A 22,311-nucleotide genomic window follows, 5' to 3' on the forward strand; every position below is an offset into this window, starting at 1 on the left:
GTGATAGATGTTAAGGACTAACGTTTATAATAAATAGCCTAGTATTTATCCATATTGATAATAATATTTATAAAACAATTTTTTATGTAAAAGGTTCATAAAATAAAAACACAACACTGTCATTGCAAGTGACACTCAGTTGACTTTTATGTTCAACTGCTAAATTCGTTACTGATAAAAAAGGGCCTCTACCTAATTACCTTAAATAACACACATTTTTCTTGGATTTTTTTAACACCATAGTCCCTAATATATTTGTAGAAAGGCAGGAAATTGAATTAAATCAAGATTGAGTGTCTTGAGTGTCATCGTTATTGATCATAGACTGTTGACTGTTCAGGATTCAATTGGGGGGTTGGGACGTGGGGGTTAAAATAGTTTACTGCGTGTCTGTGGTCACAGTCCACTGATGCTTTCAGTCTACCAACATGGCTCGCTGGACTCTACTCAACTTTTTATTTTTCTTGCTACTCTGCAGCTCCAACGGAAAAGTTGATACTTCAAGAAGGTACCTTTCTCTACATGTAAACATAAACAGTAATCATACACCAATTTTGTTCTTATTTTTGCAAGATTATATGCAATGTTTGGTATTCATCAAGAGACATTTCAATTACATATCAGCTATTTTTAAAGGAAATTATTAATATACTATAGGTCCTTTAACCTTTGTATTTGTATTATATATTACTATTATAATTGTGCTTTTTATTACTAAAAGTTGCCATTGTTTTGTAAGTGTTTCAGTAGTACTTATGGTGGTAGTAAAAGCAGTGTTAGTAGTTTTGGCAGCGCCTGTCACATTATTCAATACTTCCCCTGCATCATGTTTTCCTGCAGGTTCACTTTGCTGGCTCCAGATCTGCTGAGGACAGACAGCCAGGAGAACATCTACCTCCAGGCAGAGGGTCTGTCCTCCCCCGTCACTGTCACAATCTCTATCGTGGACTTCAGTAAGACCACCATGCTCCTGCAGGACTCTGTCATGCTCAATCTGAACAATGAATTCCACACTCTCAAGTCTATACAGGTGACTAACCAAGGTCCTATGTGCATAGATTAAGATTAAATAGACTCTATTTTGAATTGGTAAGTCATTTTCTTCTCAACTACTCACAATGAACTGTCAACAATGTCTAACAAAACTTCACCGCATAACACTAAAATATGGTAAAAATAACTTTGTAATATAAGTTATGGTTATTCAGTGGGAAATTGATGGTGGTTGCCGGGGATCCGTAGAAAGGATTCGGGCAGGGAATCTCAGGCAAACGGCCTGTGGTTAGGAAACGGAAATTCAGATGGAAGGCTTGGGGGCAGGAGGAAGGGAATCTCAGACAAACAGCCTGATGATAGAGTAGTTGGGTGAAGCCTCTCTGGACACATAGTTGGAGGCCAACCAGACAGGAGTAGCCGACCCGGAGGATGAGCAAGAAGAAGACCAAACAAGCAACTGTTTAATCAAGAACCTCCAAAGGACAATTTATCTGAACTGAAGCTGGCTTAGGACACGTGCTGCGGTGATAGGGACCATGCATTATTTACTGAGTGTCAGGCTCGGGTTGAGGCCTATTACTAGCAGGTTTATTGTTAGCACGGCACAAGATAGCAGACTAAAAGGTTGACATTAAGGATTGTTTACAAAGTCTCTAAGTCACTCAGGCAATGAGCTCTTAGCTAGGGCTTCTTAGACAACTCCCGATGTGACATCCTAGGAGCAGCCTCTTCACCCTCCCAACAAGAGGCCGTTTTCCGCTCTGATGTGCAAGACAAGTCATACATCTCATCTCCAAAAAAAACACATGCTAGCTCCCTTTTTGTTCCGTTTTTACTGTCACAGGGTATGTAAAGCAGTTGGATCAAAACACAAAACAAAATACAAATATAAATAAATTAAATAAAGGCAAGCTTTTTTAAAAGTAAAACTGAAGCGAAAACTGGTAAACACTAAACTAAGGGGGCATGCTATGGTAATAAAAAGTAAAAGCAGAAAACAAAAAACGAGGTACAAGCCAATGATGCAAGAGCAAAGACAAGCAGCACATCTACATGGGAAACAAGGGACAATCCAGGAATGAAATACGGTTGAAGCAGCAACATGACAACAAATACAACAATAACTTATCATCTCAATCTAATTTCCTCCCAGCTTCCCTCAGATCATTTGAAGCGCGAAGAGTGGAACAATAAGTATGTGTATCTGAAGGTGGATTTTGGGGGCTACCACTCGATGGAGAAGATACTGATGGTGTCCTTTCACTCTGGATACATCTTCATCCAGACAGACAAGCCCATCTATAAACCCGGAGATACTGGTGAGAGCTGGAGACACTGATAAAACAATCCAAACCCAAAGAATAATCTAAACATAACCTCAACGTAACCTCATACATTTGAAAGAACAATCATTTTTGGTAAATCTGCTGTTTGGTTAATAACATTTGTATTGAATACAACAAATAAGGAAAAGTATTTTGTTTTGCATATAAAGTTAAAGCCTTCTTTGATGAGGTCACATTAGCAATAGAAGTAGTACTAATAGAAGCAATACATGTATTAGAACTACAAGTAATATCAATAGCGCACCTTCAATTGTTAGACTTATTATGGAAACTTTATTTTGATTGTTTTTTCAGCCTGACTTTTGTCCATTTCCCTTTCCAGTTCGATTCAGAGCGTTCACTTCCTCTCCGTCTTTTAAGGCTTTTAACAGCACCATCACAATAGATATTCAGGTAAACAAATAATTAAATTGCCAATTATTTCTTGGTTGATCCTGCTCAAGGATTTGTTCTATATCATTATAATATGAATATATTTGTCTTTTAAACTGGTAATCTGAAAATACATAACCTTTTAAAATCATAACCTGGGGATTCAGAAATCGTACGGTCCAATTTGTATCTCTTTTCGGCTAAAAATTAATACATTCATAATACAATTATCTTTGTATGCAGCCCTATGTTAAGTCCTGCAATAACCCATTGAAATTATTTAACACAATGTTTAACAATTGTATGTGTGTGTTTTAGAATCCCGATGGTGTGGTGGTTAAACAAGAATCAAAGATCAGAGCTGTTGATGGCGTTTTTGCTGATCATTTTCCTCTCTCTGAAGTTGTCAAGTAAGATATTTGACTCATCTTTCTTCCAGATAGAATCAGAGGGATGAGACCCTCTTTAATGTTCACACATACATGGACACAGTACACACAGTGAAATTTGACCTCTGCATTTAACCTGTTAAGCCCGAGAGACCCCGGTACCAGGGCACTGCTGCAACATCTTGCAGGAAACAGTGTCTGAGGGCATGTTCATTTAATAAACTATGAATGTTTTATATCCATGTAACGGGAAGAAACTCATCTAACTGATCATTTTAATTTTTTTTTCAAAAGAAAACCCACAATGCTAACACTGAGCCTCTGAATTAGCAACGAGCGAAAAATGCTAACAGATTACTGCACCGAAAATCACTCACAAAACCTTATTATTTATCTTTTCTCCACATCCATGACATCGTTTCACATCGTGAGGTGACACAGAATCGAAGGGTACCCTCATTATCACTGAATTGATAAAAAACAGACATCAAAGCATGTGGCGCTAGGTAGCTAAAAATGCTAACATGCTTACCTTGGCTCTGTAGTCTCTCCAAAGTGGTCTTCAATGGCATTACAACGATAAAAACGCTGCTGAAGTTAATCCATAGGTTAATCCAATGTGTCTGTGTCCCTTTGAAATGATTTCTGATAATCCATGAGCATTGAGACTGCTTTTCCGTTTCTAGATGTCAAAGCGAGAGATAGTTTCACTCTAATGCAAAATTACATGCGCAAAGCCCCCACCTTTTTGTTTTACAATGAGTGTGTGTGGGGGACTCCCCCTTCGATTCTATTGGCTCTAACGGTCAGAAAGAGGTGTCAACCATCAAAATCGACAAAGGGGGGCCAGAGATATGGAAAAAAAAACATTTCCACCCAAATCACCTCAGAGGTGGAGTGTTTTTGGCTAAACCTCTCTAAAAAGGGCAAATGTCACTTGAGAAGAGAGAATGTTTTATAAAACATAGACCATTTTATTTTATTTTCGCATCAAATCTATATAATTCAATAATAAAGCGCTTGTTTGTGTTAAGGTAAGTCAAACAGCCACAGGCTTTGACTTCCTCTCAACTTCAGGCGAACACTTTGGCATTACATTTCTGTAAACTACAGTATCTAAGTGAGTACTGGCCATGTTTTAATTCGCAAAAAGGAAGGTAAAGATGTATAGTCATATTATAAATCAATCTAGGAATTTATTTGAAGCAGTTGGAAGAAATGATGTTAAAAAAAGGAATAAAGTATACATATTTATGTATTTACACACATATCTGATGAATATTTATGTTTAGTTTCTCGGAAGTCTTGGAAGAGTGGTCACTTTGAAAAAGTTGCCAATCTTAGAAAAATATTTTGTTGGCAGTAAATAAAGTTCTAAAATGAGCAATGTATTAGCAGACAATTTAGTATAGACCAATATAGCAAAGTCTTACTCTGATCTCTGATTTGACGGTTTGTCTTTGGCAGTGAAGGAAAATGGACGGTGTTTGCACATTTTGACCACTGGGAGCAGAATAAGTTCTTCTCAGAGTTCAAAGTGAAAAAATATGGTAGGTCAACTTAAACTATGCTTTTTCCTGCTACATACAACCTTGTTTTATCAGGTTAGACAACATTTTGTATTGTAGCCATCACATTTTTAACTTTTTGTGTTGTGTTTCAGTACTTCCTGCCTTTAATGTTACTCTGATGCTCAGGAAACCCTTCCTTGACCTGGATGATAGTGAACTGGAAGTAGAGATATGGGCCAGGTTGGTCTAATACACTCACACACACATACCCGCTTTATTGACTTTATTCACACCCCTTAAAGTGAACCCAAACCTTCACAAATACCAATTTTACTTCAACTGTTAACCTGTTACGCACCGCCCCCTCGGTACCGGGCGGATAAACGCGTCATTTGCAGGAAACAACGTCTAAGGAATCTTAATATTTAATAAACTATGAATGTTTTATATCCATGTAACGGGAAGAAACTCAGCTAACTGATCTTTTTAAAAAAAAAATAAAAAAAACCCCACAATGCTAACACTCAGCATCTGAATTAGCCACAAGCGAAAAAATGTAACTGCACCTAAACTCACTCATAACTCCCTTATTACTTATCCTAGATGCACAGCCAACCCCTCGATTCACATCTCCTGGAGACACAGAATCGTTTGGTGCCCACCTCAATACTCAGTGATAAACATTTGCGACGCTATAAACGAAAGCGTACATCAGAACATGTGGAGCTAGGTAGCTAGAAACGCTAACATGGCTTACCTTGGTCAAAACTGGTCTTCAATGGCATTAAAACGATAAAAAAACGATGCTGCAGTTAATCCATAGGTTAATCCAATGTGTCTGTGTCCTCTTTGAAATGATTTCTGATAATCCATAAGCAATAAAACTGCTTTTTCGTTTCCAAATGTCAGAGCGAGAGATCGCTTCACTCTGGTGCAAACCTGCATGCGGGAATTTTTGGACGGACACTATAATTTACAGTTTTTTACTATGTAAAATCTGAATTTTCTTTAAAATAAAAAACATCTATAATGATTCTGACACTTCTACATCCAACTCACAGATGTAACCTTGCTTTGATAAAATAAATTATTCATATAACCCTTTTAGAAGTTAAGTTGTAGTCATTTGTTTTGGGCATGTCATTTTCTAGCCTGAAACATGAAAAACAGGCTTGGTGCTTAACAGGTTAATCCTGTAGACATTAGCTTAATAACTTCTATCAATCTTACGATTTATCTTAAACCTAATCCTGACTTTACCTTAAAAACATGTATCTACATTTAACTAGCCTCTAATGAAAACAGGAGGTGCAAACTTTGACTATTTCAAGGGCATTTGTTCCACATACTGAAACCATACAAGTGTACAAATGAACCTCGCTTATGGGGATATCTGATGACATGATGCTTTTTCTCCTGTTGTTGTGATTATGTCTCAGATACCTGTATGGGAAGCCGGTCCAGGGCACGGCCTATGTGGTGTTTGGAGTGACAATCAACCAAGAAATGAGGAGGTTGCCTTCAGTGAAGCAGGTCTCAAATGTAAGTCACTGCCCACTGACTACAAAAACCTGCGCAACATTAACATGGCAAATTAAATTGAATATTTCACTAATATTCCGGTTTTAATATGTTGCAACTGTGTGAACAAATCTATCTCTAATCCTTTAAAAAACATATTTAGAAATATCTATTTTCGAGATCTTGGTAGAAACCTAGCTGAACCCCTAGTTCAGGGGCAATTGTTAGTTTTTTGGAGCATTCTGGAAAAATGTAACTTATTGTAAACTAGATATCTGGTGATTTACTTCCTGTGTTCCTGTTTTCCCGCAGCTGGACGGAGGAGTGGTCAAACTGAGCATCGAGGAGCTCAAGAGAGCTCACCCCAACATCAGATCTCTTGTGGGCAGCTCTGTGTATGTGAAGGCCTCAGTGCTCACCATGTCAGGTCAGCACTTCATGTCAGAAAGTCAACCATGTAACTAATCATTTCATATCAATAAAATATACTTTTTTAATACCCCTCACCCTGACCTCAACTATCACAGGTTTGAAAACTAAACGTGTTTTGAGCATAGGCGTCATTCATGCTTGGGATGCTGGGGACATGTCCCTACCACTTTTTATAAGTATAATTTCTTAAAATGTTCTGAAAGAAAGGTTTTTACTATCTCAAGATAATTTTGTCCATTCACACTTTGTGAGTGTATATCTGGGGACCCACGTGGTGCAATACGGACATGTAACATGTTTATTATAAATTAACTAAAAACAAACATCACTCCCGCTTTGCAGCAGCAGGGCACTATAATATAATTAAAACAAATCATTCCCCCATATCTTAATAATTCTCAAATAACCTCAACATAGTGCTGTGTACCACCAGATATTCTTTTCAGTGCACACGCAGAATTATCAACTTTTCTGAGTAGTGACAGCTGACAGCTCAAGGAATTCCAAATCTTGGAAGAACATTAAAATCTCCATGTTTAAACACTGGTACAAACAATATTACACTGCAATAAAAGCTTATTATTTTATCTTTAAGACTGCCGATAAGAACTACAAGAGAAACATTTTCTCAACATTGACATTTTTACACCTGTGACATAGTATAACAAAGTCAAAATATCACATGGGACATTCAAGTCTAGATTTCTGAAAGTATCCTGTTTTTTTGTTAGTGGCAATGATGACCTTGAGTTTTCTCCTGTACAGGGAGTGATTTAGTCGAAGCAGAAAAGACTGGCATTAAAATTGTGGAGTCTCCCTATGTCTTATCCTTCAAACACATACCAAAGTACTTCAAGCCGGGCCTCCCCTTGGACCTCACAGTAAGGACATTTTTCTTTGTTTATTATTACTTTTCCAAAACTGATTTTGTTTGTTTTTGTTCAGTCAAATAAAATGCCACAAGCTGGATCCTCTGTGTCTTGGGTCCATGTGTTTATCAGATAGATTACAGTAAGTAAAAAACTGTCAAGTGTTTAAAATCACAGAGCAACATTTTCCCCGATCTGTTTAGATCCAGGTGAGCCACCATGACGGTTCTTCGGCCCAACATGTCCCGGTCAAATTAAAGCTTCTGGACGCGCCCCTGGTTGTGACCACCGGCACAACCATCAACATGCCGACAGATCAACGCCAACAGACCATCACTGTGAGTATGACTGTATTCCCTCAGAGCCATTTCCCACCTACATTTTAAACTATTGTTCATCACTTTATGCAGAAGACTGATTTGGTTCTGTTATTCCTTTTTACTCCCTCATTTTTTTAACTTGCACTTTACATGTTCTGATGTTACTCTTGCTGTTTTGGATTTGATATACTTCCTTAGTTTTTAGCAAATCCTTTAGAAAGTGGCAAGGTACTGGGGAAGCCAATGTTGAATATATATAAACCTACATTTTTGATAATAGCTCGCAAGCGGCACCCTCTGGTTGCAAAAAATAATGTTAAATATTATTCAAGTCTATGAGAGAATGACCCTACTTATAATTTGTAGTGTTACCTTGGTAAGCATTTTTAGGTTTTAGTTTGTAAGGGGTTGAGAGGCAGGGTAATCAGAGGCATCTATATTCCTGCCAGGTGGCTCCCCCTACTCCCAATTGGCTGTATTGGGAGCCAGTGTGAAGAGCCAGACACCTGGAGCTAATCCCAACAACCAGGGAAACAAAAGCCAACTGTGCAGTTCAGTTTGAGGTGGCACATGGAGAGAGCAGGAGTCTCCCAGTCTTGGGCTGAAGAAGTCTGTTTTTATCCTGAACCATGTAGGAGGCCCGGCTTAGGTAGACTTTGTTGTTCTGACTGCTTTTGTGTATTGGGCAATAAAACACTATTTTCTGACTGGCCCTACCCTAGTCTGTTCATCACCAAAAGGATGGAAGACGATTCGATTTAGGCCTACTTGACAGTCTTTCAGCCCATAGCTAAGAAAAGGGGCTGGCATAGGGAATCCTCGGCATGTCTTGTAGGACCAATCCAAGATTACACAATCTTAAACAGGAAATTACTGGCAAGGTTTGGCTATAGCTGTTCCGTAACTGGAAATACAAGCCAGAATTATCAGCCAAGGCACTCCCTTAATGTCCAAGGTGATGAAGGAAATCTGTGGGCTCTTCAAGCTAAAACAGCTTTGTACATCCGTTTACTATCCTCAGACAATTCGGTTGGTAGAAAGCTTCAACAAGATGTTGAAATCCAAGTTAAAAAGTGTTGTCGATGAAGACAGTCGTACCTGGGACCAGCTTCTGCCCTATCTTTTTCTCTTGATCGGCAAAGTTCCTAAGGCTCCCACTGGCTTCTACCCCTTAAACTCTGCATGACAGCTACTGCCAAGTGCAGTGCAAAGTGCTTCACATAGACATTTCACAGAAAAGGTATATCACACAGAATACAGATACCAGTAAAAGACATAAAAACAAAAACAAATGGAATAGAGTAGACATATATAAAAAATACAATTAGATTAAAAGTAAAACAATGAAATTGTGCATTAAAAGGGGGATACTGCAAATTCAACACACAATCAGGTGACAGCTTAAAATGCATCGCAATGCATTGAGAAAGTGCAGCAGAGAGCAGGAGTTTGCTTCCTAAAAGGCTAAATTGTACAAATGTGTTTTTAGTTTTTTCTTAAAGACTTCCACCGAGCTGGCTTCCCTGATTTCTACAGATATTTGGTTCCATAGCTTTGGGGCATTTAACGAAAGCTGCATCACCAAACTACTTTTTACTGCTGTTTTTTGGAACTTTAAAAAAAACGGCAGCAGAGGATTGCAGTGTTCTTGAGTTAATAATGTAACTTGGACCTTGCCCATTAAGGGCCTTATATGTTAGGAGGAGGACCTTCAAATCAATCCTAAAAGAAACAGGAAGCCAGTGCAGAGCGGCTAGAACTGGGGTAATGTGTTCTCTTCTCTTAGTTCTAGTTAACAACCGAGCTGCAGAGTTTTGGATGAGCTGAAGTCTGGCAGTAGTTTTTTTTCGGGAGGTCAGTGAAAAGGCTTCTCTGCGTCTTTTTGATTTACGAATGATCTCACTTTAGCAATGTTTCTAAGGTGAAAGAACAATGTTTTTGTCACTTTTCTAATGTGAGAGCTGAAGCTTAAATCTGAATCTAATATAACACAAAGACTTGTGACCTCCGGTTTGACCCGGTGAGTAAACATTCCGAGATTATTTACCAGAATATCTCTTTTTGCTTTCGGGCCGACTAGCAGGATTTCAGTTGAATGCCCTTTTGCCCAGGTTTATGTGGACTTTAGGGACAGTTAGAAGAAAGCGGAAGGGCTAATCCACCGGCTTGAGAAAGCCCTAAATATATCAGCACTCTGGACTTGATTGTTCAGACTGATGAGTCATAGCAGTACTCTCCCAGATGGTTCAAGGTGAGCAGCATCCCTTTATCTACATCAGCTGGAAGCTGAAGAAAAGGCAACATAAATGCTACTGTGGAGAAAGAATAGCAGCAATAAAATAAAATGTGTGCTAGATCCACTTTGTTTTTATCTCTTGGGACGCCACCAAACTCTGGCAACCAATCATGCTCCACTGATCTGGATCTAATTTGTTTCTGCTTTCCCAGGCTGAGACGGTGCAGGCTGGACTGAGACCAGAGCAGCAGGCCAAACAACAGATCACTGTTCAGCCGTTCATTGCCTTTAGACGCCGTAAACAGAACTACCTGTACATCTCCACAGGGACCAACACAGTGTCCGTGGGAGACAGAATGTCCCTGAAGATGGGCATCACTGTTGCAGACCCAAGATACAGACAATACATCACACACATCACCTACCTGGTGAGACAAGAACACCACATGACAATGCCATTACATTATATTTCCAATACATGTGGAAATCAGGAAGTACAAGTCGAACAATTAGCAACAAAATCAAATTAAACTTAGTCAAAAACAGTTATGGATTTCTCTTCAAAAATAATAGGTGCTGAATAAAGGCAACATCATTGTTGCTGAGCGTGTGAATGTGGCAGGTCAGCTGATCACCAGTGTCGGACTTCATATCACCCCGGATATGATGCCCTCTTTCCGTTTTGTGGCTTTCTTCAGTATCCCCTGGGAAAGAAGGGAGGAGGTGGTGCCGGACTCCATCTGGGTGGATGTGGAAGATTCCTGCGTTGGTGCGGTAAGTCAGCTCAGAGTTACTACAGTAACGTACATAATATCTTAAAGTGGTGCTATTCGGCTCATTTTCAGGTTCATACTGTATTTGCATTTTGTTCCTCCACTTTGACATGTTTCCATGCTTAAAGGTTCAAAAAGTCCTTCATTTTTCTCATACTGCCTGTGCTGCATGAATACACTAAATGCTCTACCTACTATATAGTAACATTATCTCACAAAACTACAGTGTCCAGATGTTTTAGAAAATACTGAGCCTGATAAAAATATTTAACCGTTTTTTGTAGATCTGTTTCTTAATTAGGAATGGATAGGTTTTGGGTCGAGTCCCACTGACAGGGTACGGACATTTTGTGGGGTTTGTTGAAAAAAAGAAAAATATAGAATAATGCCAGCCTTATTCCTAAATCCTGATTTTATAGTTGTATCTGGTTTGACAAACATTATCTAGTTAATTCAAGTGTATTCTCTTATTCATTCTTTTGATTATCTTACAGCTGAATGTCGGGCCGGTGGATGGTATACCTCGAGATTACAGGCCAGGAAAGAACTTTAGTTTCAAGATCAGAGGTGACCCGGGGGCAAAGGTCAACCTGGTGGCCGTGGACAACGCTGTGTTTCTGCTCAACAGGGACAGACTTACACAGGGGAAGGTGTGTGTGTGTGTCTATGAATCAATACTAAAAAACTGAATTTGTAAGATCTGCACATTCAATAAATGCAGCCTATGTTAAAGTATCACTATAACATATTGCAACAGATTATGGGAGATATATGTTAGGAACATATCTGCAAAATCTTTACACATTTTGTTGGGATGGACCGGATGACACTACGGAAATGATCATCTTTTTAATTTTATTTTCCAGAAGTTATCCCTTCTTGGCAAATACGTACAAAAAGAACACATTTTTTTTTACATTACATACATGTACGGAAAAATGATATGGAGTCAAGAAGTCATTTTTTGTTCTATACTGACAAGCATTATAAGTGTTTTGTTACCTTTTTCTGAGATATGGGGCGCGGTAGAGGACAGAGACTTCGGCTGCACCCGAGGGGGAGGCCAAAATGCCCTGGCGGTGTTCTCAGACGCAGGACTACTTTTTTCCTCCAGCACCGGCCTCCAAACCGAAACCAGACAAGGTACATACAAGCATGGAGCAAATACCTGTTTGGCCTGTGTGTTTTGTACTCGTGCTTCAAGATGGCGCCTGTGTCGGCTCGCCGCTCGCTCAGCTCTCTACCTTTAGCTATCCTGTTTTTGTTTTATGTTTGTCAGAATGTCTCTGCTCTGCTCGTTTATGATCGCCAAGCTCTCCTCCACCTCAGACCCTCACTGGAGTTGATATTGCTGCCCAAACCTACATCTGGCAACCATAAATCGTCCCCCCCCCCTCTACTGTCGGATATCCCCACCCACCTGCGCCGATCGCCCTGCATCCTGCCTCGCCGAAAGCGCTTTCGACGACGGGGAAAGCGTGGTGGTGCACTGGTCCATCTTAAGGCATACCTGACGGCTTCTTCTGTGAATTATCCACGCCTCGGATGTCATGGCCCTCCCGCTGCACGCCATGTGAGGGATCGGTGGATTCGCCCCGTTTTTTCCGGAGCTCCGTACTCTAATGGGCCCGCTGGCAGCTCCTCCTGCCCGACTGACTGCTCCCGGCCCGTGCGGCGTTCAACACGCACATCTTCGTCAGCTGAGACGCACTACACCTTCGGCAAGCCCGGAGCGAAAACTTTGCATGGCTTTGCTAAATGCTAGGTCGATAGCAAACAAAACGTTCCTGCTAACGACTTCTTCACCTCTCGTGAACTGGATTTTATGTTCCTGACGGAGACCTGGGTCCACGCTGGCGAGTATACACCGTTCTCTGAACTTCTTCCTCCTGACTGTACATTCTTCAGCTCCCCCCGTGCCACTGGCCATGGTGGGGGCATAGCATCAGTGTTTAGAGCTAGCCTCCAATGCCGATTGCTTCACCCTGTAACTAGCTATGCCAGCTTTGAGTTGCAGCTTTTTGAACTGAACCCGGCCTCGCCTATACTCTGCGCAGTCGTGTATCGTCCGCCAAAGTGCAATAAGGATTTCATAAATGACTTTTCTGATTTTCTGTCCGGGATCATGGTGAAATATGATCGTGTTTTGATCTCCGGAGACTTCAATGTCCATATGTGTTGCGAGTCCAAACCTCTGGTTAGGGACTTTTTAAATCTCCTTGATTCTTTTGGTCTCGTTCAGTCCGTGAAAAAGGACACACTTTGGACTTAGTATTATCGTTTGGACTGTCTGTATCTGTGGATGAAATATGTGCAGCAACGCGTATCTCAGACCATTTACCGGTTCTGTTTACAACCTACATCCCTTCCGCAGGAGTCGAATCACGTGCCCCGGCGCGTCGTCTGCGTTCGATTAACCCCTTGACTGCCTCAGAGTTCTCTGATGTTTTTAATGCTTCTCCGATCTGTAAATTAGATGTGAACTGTGCTTTTAATGCTGATGAGCTTATCTCCATGTTTGACTCGACATGCACACTAATACTGGATTCTGTTGCTCCTTTTACGCTTAGACACACCAAAGTTCTATCAGAGCCGTGGCTCAATGACTGTACTCGTGCTCTCAGACACGCTTGCAGGCGTGCAGAGAGAAAATGGAAAAAGGATAAACTCCATGTCTCCCTAGAAATCCTTCGTGCTTGCCTTTCTGACTACCAGACGGCAGTCAAAGCAGCCAAAACAGAGCACATTTCTCTGTTAATCTCCAAAAACAGCCATAAACCTCAGGTTCTTTTTAATGTCCTTAACTCGATCATTAATCCCTGTGATGTTTCTTCTATTGTGCCATCGACTACTCTCTGTGATAAGTTTCTTACATTTTTTATTGAAAAGGTATCTGCTCTTAGGCTAGCCCACACTAGTGCTACCCCAGATCCTGCTCCTTTTCTGTGCCCTGCTGTCCTCGACCACTTTGAGCCTGTATCCCTCTCTGCTCTCTCGGATGTGGTCAAGCACCTGCGGCCGACAAACTGCACCTCAGACAGCATTCCCTCTCGCCTTCTCAGAGATGTTTTTGATTCAGTTGGAGCAAGTATTTTATTACTTTTAAACACCTCTCTTACCTCAGGATGTGTCCCAGCTGCCTTCAAACATGCCGTGGTTAAGCCACTCCTTAAAAAGAAAAATCTCGACCCCTCCATTCTCGCAAATTTTAGGCCCATCTCCCAGCTACCTTTTTTATCAAAAGCCCTGGAGCGAGTAGTCTACGCCCAGCTGCAGTCTTTTTTAACCATCCATGGAATCCATTAAAAGTTTCAGTCTGGCTTCAAACCCATGCACAGCACTGAAATAGCCCTTTTAAGAGTTTTTAATGATCTGCTCCTAGCCGCCGACTCAGGTAGCCCAGCTGTCTTGGTGCTGTTAGACCTGACAGCCGCCTTTGACACTGTGGACCATAGCATCCTGCTGTCACGGCTTGAACAGTCCGCTGGCATCACAGGCTCTGCCCTTGCATGGTTCAGGTCCTACCTGACAGACCGTAGCTTCTCAGTGCAGCTAGGTGCCTTCTCCTCTGCCAAAGCCCCTCTTACCTGTGGGGTTCCCCAAGGCTCGATTCGATACGATACGATACGATACGATACGATATACTTTATTGTCCCCGTAAGGAAATTTGTTCTGGACTCCGTCCTGCAGTGCATCCATGTACATATACAAACATAGTGGACATTAAGAGACATGCACATATCATCAGTCATACACCGTTTGAAAACAAACACAGAGAAAGAGAGAGAGGAGAGAAAGAGGAGAGAGAGAGAGAGAGAGAGAGAGGAGAGAGAGATCAATATCTAGGAGCTATCTGAGCTCTCTCCTCTCACGATCTCGCCTGACATCTCTTCTCTCATCCGCCTGCTACTCTCTCCTCGTATCTCCTATCCTCTCTCGCTCTCTCGTCCGTACTCGCTCTCCGTCGCTCTCCTCTTCTCGCTCTTCTCATTCGCTCTTCTCTAGAGCGCTCGGCCTCTCGACTCCTCGCTCTCTACGCCTTTGAGCTCCTCCTTTTGTTTTCTCTTTGTTTATAGTTGAGCTAACGAGCTATGAAGAGATCAAAGGTTTGCAAGAGGAGTAAAAGTAGCCCCCGACTTGTTTTATTTTTTAAAAGTAGCCCTCACCCTAAAAAAGGTTGGTGACCCCTGGTCTAGACCCAGTTCATGGTTGCTTGCAGCTTTAATTCTGTGTGACTGGCGAAGCCACACACAGTCTAGTATTCGACATACTTATCTCATCTTATTCTCCTTCTTCTGCCACAAATGTTGTCATGCTACTCGTCCGGCAGCATTGACACGAAACACACAAAAAACACATAAAAACAAGCGGACAGACCGGCATCGGGTTGCCATGTCTTTTATATGAGATACGCCAAGCCGTTTTCACGCAGATCGCAGAAAACTGCTATCATTGGCCCCATAGGAATGAATGGGAAATCCATTTGATCTTTGAACACACCTGTCGGTCGTTAACTAAACCCGGTGGTAATCTAAAGATGTTCAGAAACGATGCAGGAATGTGGTACAATAATCCAAAAATGTAATAGATAAACAGTTAAAACAGTCAGCTAAAATGAATGGATATTATTTGTTGTACCTTAACAATACAACAAATGCTATTAATACTTACTCAGTGGGGGTAATGTTAGCATCGGGACGCGCACCCAAGTCTCACTCACACAGTCAAAATGTCTCTGAATGTTCTAGTTGCTCATTACTGCTAGCTGTAGACAGTAAACGTACAGTATATCTTAGTTATAGGCCTACATATAAAAAAAACAATACACACTTTCATGAATTGTACAATGCACAGAGTAGCTCCTGTCGAATGATAGTCAGACTTCCCCTTTGTAGCAGCTGAAGGCCATGTTTGCATTGTGTGTTTTCCGAAAGTGAAGAAATCCTGGAGCTAATGTGTGCTGTACTTTGACAAACTGTAATTTATATTGACGGCTCGCATAATGCCAACATATTTGCATTGATAGCTTGCTTTGGATAGCGGTTAACATTATTGAGTCAATGTAGGAAACACGCTCCTTATAGATATACCGTGTAATGTTGTTCCATCCTGTCATAAGTTGCAAAGCTAATCCTTTTTTAAATAATTGGTTATTGTAAATATATGTTAATTTGTTAGAAAATGTACAGACGGACACAGATAAACAAAATGATCATTGATTGTACAATACAGAAATGTTGTATGTTTTTTCTCCTCCTCTCGTCAGCACTGAAGTGTCCAGGAAGTGCCAGAAGGAGGCGCTCTGCTGAAAAGCTGCAGCGTATAGCCCAGCTGGGTGAGTGAATTGATTGATTGATGAGCGTCATTAGAGCTGGGTCAGGGTTAGTGTAGCGTCAAATTTCCCAATGACTTATGTTTCAGAAAGGCTAAACTTTGCTCATCATGTGACGCGTTCCATAGAAGAGTGCGCACTGTAGTCATAGTTTGACGATGTTTAATGAGGAAACATACCAAACATTAACAAAGTCCTTCCCACATGGTCAGCAGAAAATGTCAGAGAAAAATGCCCTCTTTTGTCATCCACAAAACCAGCCTGCAACCGGTTACCTAAATAGCATTAAACCAACCCCATGTGAAAATTGCTGGAAGTGATAATTAATTACAATTAAACGTGGTGTAAAACTCCTTTTGCAACAAACAGATTCTGTGGAAAGCAGAGAGCATTCTGGCCTCTCCAGGTCATGTTCTTGCAGATGAATTTCATCTGTTGCCATCAGGGCGTAGATATGCTCTACTTGCTCTTAAGACAAATCGCTTTTCAAAATCATTCATCCCCTCTGCACTCAAACTTTTAAATTCTTGAAAAGCTTTTTAACTTGATCATTTATTTATTTATTATTGTGATGCTATGAACTATTTATCGTGTAAATTGGAATGATCCACATCTCTGCTCCCGGATGTATCTGTGTGTTTTCTTCCTGTATGTTCTTGCCTGTGTACATGACATAAGCTGCTCATAACCAATTGCCCCTTGCAGGATTAATAAAGTTGTTGATTGATTGATTGATTGATTGTAAACAAATAACGATAATAATTGAAATAATAAGCAATGGCAAAATAAGCATTTTGGCTCCCACAATACAGGCCCTTAATTATCATACAACAAATTATAATTATTTAACCAAACAAAAATAACAATACAAGACAGTATACTGTAATAGTATGTAGAGCTTCTTTCTTACATTTTAAAATCTAGTATTTGTACATCAGTAGAGTAGTGATCAAGTTCGCAGTGTGTAGTATTGTGTGTGTGCAGGGGGCAAAGAGCAAAGTTAAAAATAGTCATTGTAAGCAGTGGGCAACGTAAAAAACAGGATAATTCCCGGTGTAAGATTTGCTAGCTGGTGCCTTATGAGGAAGTTATTGCATTGATGACTGTGTTCTGCCCCCCCCCCCCCCCCCCCCCCCCCCCCCCCCCCCCCCCCCCCCCGCAGAGAGTCATTACAAAGAGAAGCTGCAGCGCCGCTGCTGTAAGGACGGCCTCAGGGAGATCCCCATGCCGTACTCCTGCACGCGGCGCTCCCTCTACATCACTGAGGGCTGGGAGTGCATGAAGGCTTTCCGCTACTGCTGCGCCACCTACAGGAATCAGGAGATCTCTACAACCCCACCACCCTTTACAACACCTCTGCCCACCACCACCCCTGATCCTTTTTCTGACTGCTTTGTTCATTGTAAGTTACATTCCCGACTTATGATTGACATGTCACTCTCGTCATAGTCCACTTTGGGTTCTGTCTTAGTTTTTTCCTTCGAATTTCAACACTTTGAACAATTCTTTCTACCTAGCTCATTTACTTTCAGACTCTTTGATATCCAATTATACTGAAGAGCTATTTCTTTAAAGAGTGTTTTGTGTACAAGGACATACATGAGGGTGTCGTGATTAACATTTTCTACCAAAGGACAGGTAAAAACCTGTTAATCATGTAAAAATGTGTTCACATAGATATTGAAGGTGAACGTATGGTGGCTTGTCCGATGAAACCGGAAGCAGCCGCTCACCCTTCCATGTTACCAGGAGTGGTAGGAGTAAGAGAAGAAGAGGAGCCAGACGAGTATCAGGACGAGTCTGAAGTTAGTCTACGATCCAAGTTCTACGAGTCTTGGCTGTGGACGGATGTTAACCTGCCAACCCAGGCAGACGGAGATGGGTGAGTGAAATATTAAAGGTTACATCAGAGGAAGATTATTCTTTCTAGTTTACCTAAACGTCATCTGCTAGAACAGCATCACTTTTTAAATTAGATGTATTTTGATCTAGATAAATGGATTTTATGAATACTTTTAATGCAATAAGCTTGTTGCTGGAGCATTGAAATCAGCATGAAAAAAATATGACCAAATAGGGAAAATGTTGTTAAAAAGCAAAAGCAAAGAGATGTCCACAATTGCAGATAGACTGATATGGAAGCCATAGGAGTCCTTTTTAAATTAAATCAAATAAATTCATTATTGCATTTTCATTTAAAAGTTGTGTTCATTGAAACAACATTATTGCTTGAACAAATAGATAATTATGTTAACCTCTTTATTTCGATGTTTAATTTCCAATTTGTATCTATTATTGATAAGTTGTCCAGTCTTTCCACAATATTAGGGAGGCTGTCGCGCATTGGGTTAGTGCGCTGGTGTTCGGATCAGGGGAGCACAGGTTCAAACCCCACTGCAGTCAGCATGTCGTTGTGTCCCTGGGCAAGATCCCAAATTGCTCCTGTGGGGATTGCCCACAGTATTGAGTATGTAAGTCGCTTTGGATAAAAGCCTCTAACAAGTGACATGTAATGTACTGTAATGTAATATTAATGGAATGCAGTACATTCAGAATTAATTGTTTTCATAAAGCCAAAAGACAACAGCTGTTTTCTCACAAGGTAAACCACTAGAAAGCCAAGTATATTGTCTCCTTTACGTCTTATTTTTAAAACACGAGTACCATTTAAAGGGATTATTAGATGAATCACTCCCACTCAGTCCAGGATTTTTCCTGGATATTTAACCAAAGTCGACACAGTAGCATGTGTATAGTATGGCAGGGATGCAAACTTGTCACCTTTCGGCGAAATTTGCCGTTTTGATTCCAAAATAGGTCGTTTGTGTGATTCATGTAGATCTGCAATAAAAATATTTTTGGGGTATGGGGGGGGTCTGGGACCCGGAGTAATTTGCGGCCGCGAGCTGTTATGTGCCATCATGACACGCATGGTGTTCTTTTTTTATATATTATAATGAAGCGGGAGCACAAGTCTTCCTGCCTGTCAGCTCTGCTCATGGATGTACCCTTATGAAACAAAAATATATTGTAATATATTGGTAAATATAATACAATATATTGGATCATACATTTCCATATATGGGAAAGTAGTCCTTATATTTTTAAATATATTGCAATATATGCATGGACCATGTATGGCTATATATTGATACATATAAAAAAAAAATATTGCAATGAAAACAAAAACTGCACTATACATTTATATGTAATAGTTTTATTGAAACACTCATTTATCTTTCATGAGTTTACATAAAATTGAACAGATATTCATAAACAGTTATCTCACTTCGTTTTGTATAGTTACCCACTTTATATATGAACATATGTTTGATGGTAGCCTACATATAAAAAAAGTACAAATTGTCCATTGAATGATGGAAAATAATATACAGTTTATAAATATATATAGACACACACATATATGCACGCATATATATATGCATATATGCACGCATATATATATTCATATATGCGTGCATATATGCACGCATATATATATTCATATATATATATATAAATATATATATATATATATGCATATATGCACGCATATATATATGAATATATGCACGCATATATATCTATGCATATATTACGGCCGACCGGCTATTTGGAGTGGAACGCAGCCCATCCACGGCAGACAGCCCAAACAGTATTCGAATGCGCCACTTCCGGCTGATTTCGGGGAGCCCCCCCCCCCTCTCCAGCAATAGATTGATCTGATTGGCAGATTCAAATCTGCGTTGCTGCCTCTGTCTGTTGATTCTGTCGCTGAGTGTCAAAGAGAAAGCATTCATCAGGTGCTTCGAAACGGAAAATTAAAAAGAAACGAGAGGAAAATACAGCACCAGAGTCAGGTATGTGTGTGAGCATTTAAAACTATTTTAAATTGAAATAATTCTGCATGTACACTATAAGTAGTCTAGTTGCTTAATCCGTATGTCCCGTCTCTCGGCACTACACCAGCTACATTAGCTAACGTTAGTTAAATTAGCTATGTTAGTTCCCTCGTGTATGAGTGTATAACCGGTCCGCAGCTTTGTGAACATTCAATTTCGAAGATTTTCGATTTTACAGTCAACTGAAGTCGACCCAAAACAGCCAAAAATAGCGGACCTTTAGATCGCTAACATTTTAGCATAAGTCAATGGAGTTTAACATAGTGAAAACTAGCCCCACGGCTAACGGACATTTTCTGACTGGTGACGACGATGAGCTAGTTAAGTAATGTAACCACAGTTAGTCTATGTCTTGTAAATTCCCCTTGTTCTCCTTGATCTGCATTATATCGTTCGTGTTTTAGTCAGGCACATTTAGGGACAGCTAAAGTAGTTCAGCTACGGGTCTTCGAGCTGGTTACACATGTGCGTTCAGGACATTATTGCGCATCGTCACATGCATAATTACCATCGTCACAGAGAGAATGCGTTCGTGAAGAATGTGAGCATATATGCAGATCTTTAGTGTTGGTAATGTTATAAGATTGTATGCATAGTGTCCTGCTCAGTCAGTGTGTTAATGAGTCTTGATGTCCCGTTTTTAGTTTCTATGTTGTTCAGGAATTGAGCTAATGCTAGCTAGTTAGCTAAGTTAAGCTATGATAGTGTGTGGATGAGATGCTAACTTAGCTTTTATTAGCCGTGTGTTTGCAACGTGTCTAATGTGTTTTAGCAACAATTAGTATTGCTGTTGCTTATTATTAATAACCATCGTCTGGTTAGTTATTGTAATTTGAACCTTATTTCTATTTCTGTGTATTTTGCAGAAACCATTCATTCATTCTCTACTCTACGTTAGGCTATGTGTTGTGGACTAATGCATTCAAGTTAGTTCACATTTTAGTTGTTATTGCCCCTGCTGACAATTGTGTGGATAATATGTAGCCTACAGTCAATGGCATTTCACATTTTGCTCTCCAGTGTATGTTATTTTAATGTTGACCCATAATACTATATATCTATATATTTTACAGGAGCATTGTTGAAATTCATAGGTCGAACTAAGCCTGCAGAACCACAAGTCAAGAGGACAGAGGAGCCAGATAGCAGTGGTGACTGAGACAGAATAAATAAGGAGAGAGGGCCCATGCAGAGGCAGACATCAGTAGTGAGGAATCAGACCCAAAATATACGAGGACCGAGGAGCCAGATCGCAGTGGTAAGGAACGCACTGTCATTTAATTTCACTGTCATTTTACTTTTCACATATCACTTTATTCACTATTCAGCTTAGTTATCCTTGCCATGAAGGATTGAATGGATGAATGTTCTATATTATTTTAATGACAGATTGAACCACAGCAATATTGTTTTAGAGATTTTATATGTTTAACTGCTATGCCTGTCATCTCTGCTCTGTGTCATTGTGTTGTCTCCTGGGTTCTGTAGTGCCCGGAGTCTGTCTTTTTATTTTTTTCCTCCCAAACCCCATCCCCTCAGGACGCCTTTTGCCTCCTGTCAGGTCATCATTGTAATAAGAATTTGTTCTTAATTGATTTTCCTGGCTAAATAAAGGTTCTACTACTATTTATTCAGTTATTTTATTACTGGTACTGCTAATTGCATTATGCGTATTGTTGTATATTGTATATACGTATGTATTTACTACTACTACTTACAAAATCGAGGGTTGTAGCTTTGTGTCAGTACATATTTCAGGGTTTTTCTATGCCTTTGTTCATCTAAATTCTAATACTCATAGGCGACTACCACTCCTGCCGATGCCGAGGCCCAGTTCTCCCTTCCCACCACCCCAGGCTCATTGTGCTAGGTAAAACTCTCATTCAATAAAAGTAGTCTTTTAAAGGTGGGGTAGGTAATTTTGGAGAAACCAGCTCGAGTGCGCTAGAATTTGAAAATACACAGCCGGAAAAAATCTGCCACTTCCTCACAGAGCCCCTCCTCCAACACACACGAACGCGCACATGACCAATGAGGGCACGAGATAAGTTTGTGCACAGATGGAAGGCTGACAGGCAGGTAGGCCATCCAGTCATTTCAGCCGGGCCGGCTAAAATGATTGGATGTGCTTTTTACAGTACTACAGCTTCCACAGATGATATTTTTTTATGGATTTTTTGTCAAAGCACTTCAGATATTCATTGCTATCGGGATGTTAAGAGCATTCCATGGAATATAACACAAAGTGTATCTCGAGCCGGTTTCTCAAACTTACCTACCCCACCTTTAAAGATGAATGCAATTACATTTAA

The 22,311-nt window shown here is 40.3% G+C and overlaps 1 protein-coding gene across 1 annotated transcript in view; it reads left to right on the top strand.

Moving 5' to 3' along the window:
* Positions 1-402: 402 nt before the first annotated feature.
* LOC117482034 (complement C3-like) overlaps positions 403-22,311 on the top strand; it is a 44,955-nt gene continuing 23,046 nt past the window's right edge. Inside the window, exons 1-18 of the mRNA XM_034129995.1 lie at positions 403-508; positions 841-1,030; positions 2,150-2,315; positions 2,665-2,735; positions 3,033-3,124; positions 4,571-4,653; positions 4,767-4,854; positions 6,054-6,156; positions 6,448-6,562; positions 7,333-7,448; positions 7,640-7,774; positions 10,205-10,420; positions 10,566-10,766; positions 11,260-11,415; positions 11,779-11,908; positions 16,032-16,100; positions 17,260-17,499; positions 17,775-17,979. Coding sequence (XP_033985886.1) covers positions 429-508; positions 841-1,030; positions 2,150-2,315; positions 2,665-2,735; positions 3,033-3,124; positions 4,571-4,653; positions 4,767-4,854; positions 6,054-6,156; positions 6,448-6,562; positions 7,333-7,448; positions 7,640-7,774; positions 10,205-10,420; positions 10,566-10,766; positions 11,260-11,415; positions 11,779-11,908; positions 16,032-16,100; positions 17,260-17,499; positions 17,775-17,979 — 2,456 coding nt within the window. The 5' untranslated portion in view covers positions 403-428. The remainder of the gene's footprint in view (positions 509-840; positions 1,031-2,149; positions 2,316-2,664; positions 2,736-3,032; positions 3,125-4,570; positions 4,654-4,766; positions 4,855-6,053; positions 6,157-6,447; positions 6,563-7,332; positions 7,449-7,639; positions 7,775-10,204; positions 10,421-10,565; positions 10,767-11,259; positions 11,416-11,778; positions 11,909-16,031; positions 16,101-17,259; positions 17,500-17,774; positions 17,980-22,311) is intronic.

The sequence above is a fragment of the Trematomus bernacchii genome, unplaced genomic scaffold (assembly GCF_902827165.1).
Source record: "Trematomus bernacchii unplaced genomic scaffold, fTreBer1.1, whole genome shotgun sequence".
In the NCBI taxonomy this organism is placed as follows: domain Eukaryota; kingdom Metazoa; phylum Chordata; class Actinopteri; order Perciformes; family Nototheniidae; genus Trematomus; species Trematomus bernacchii.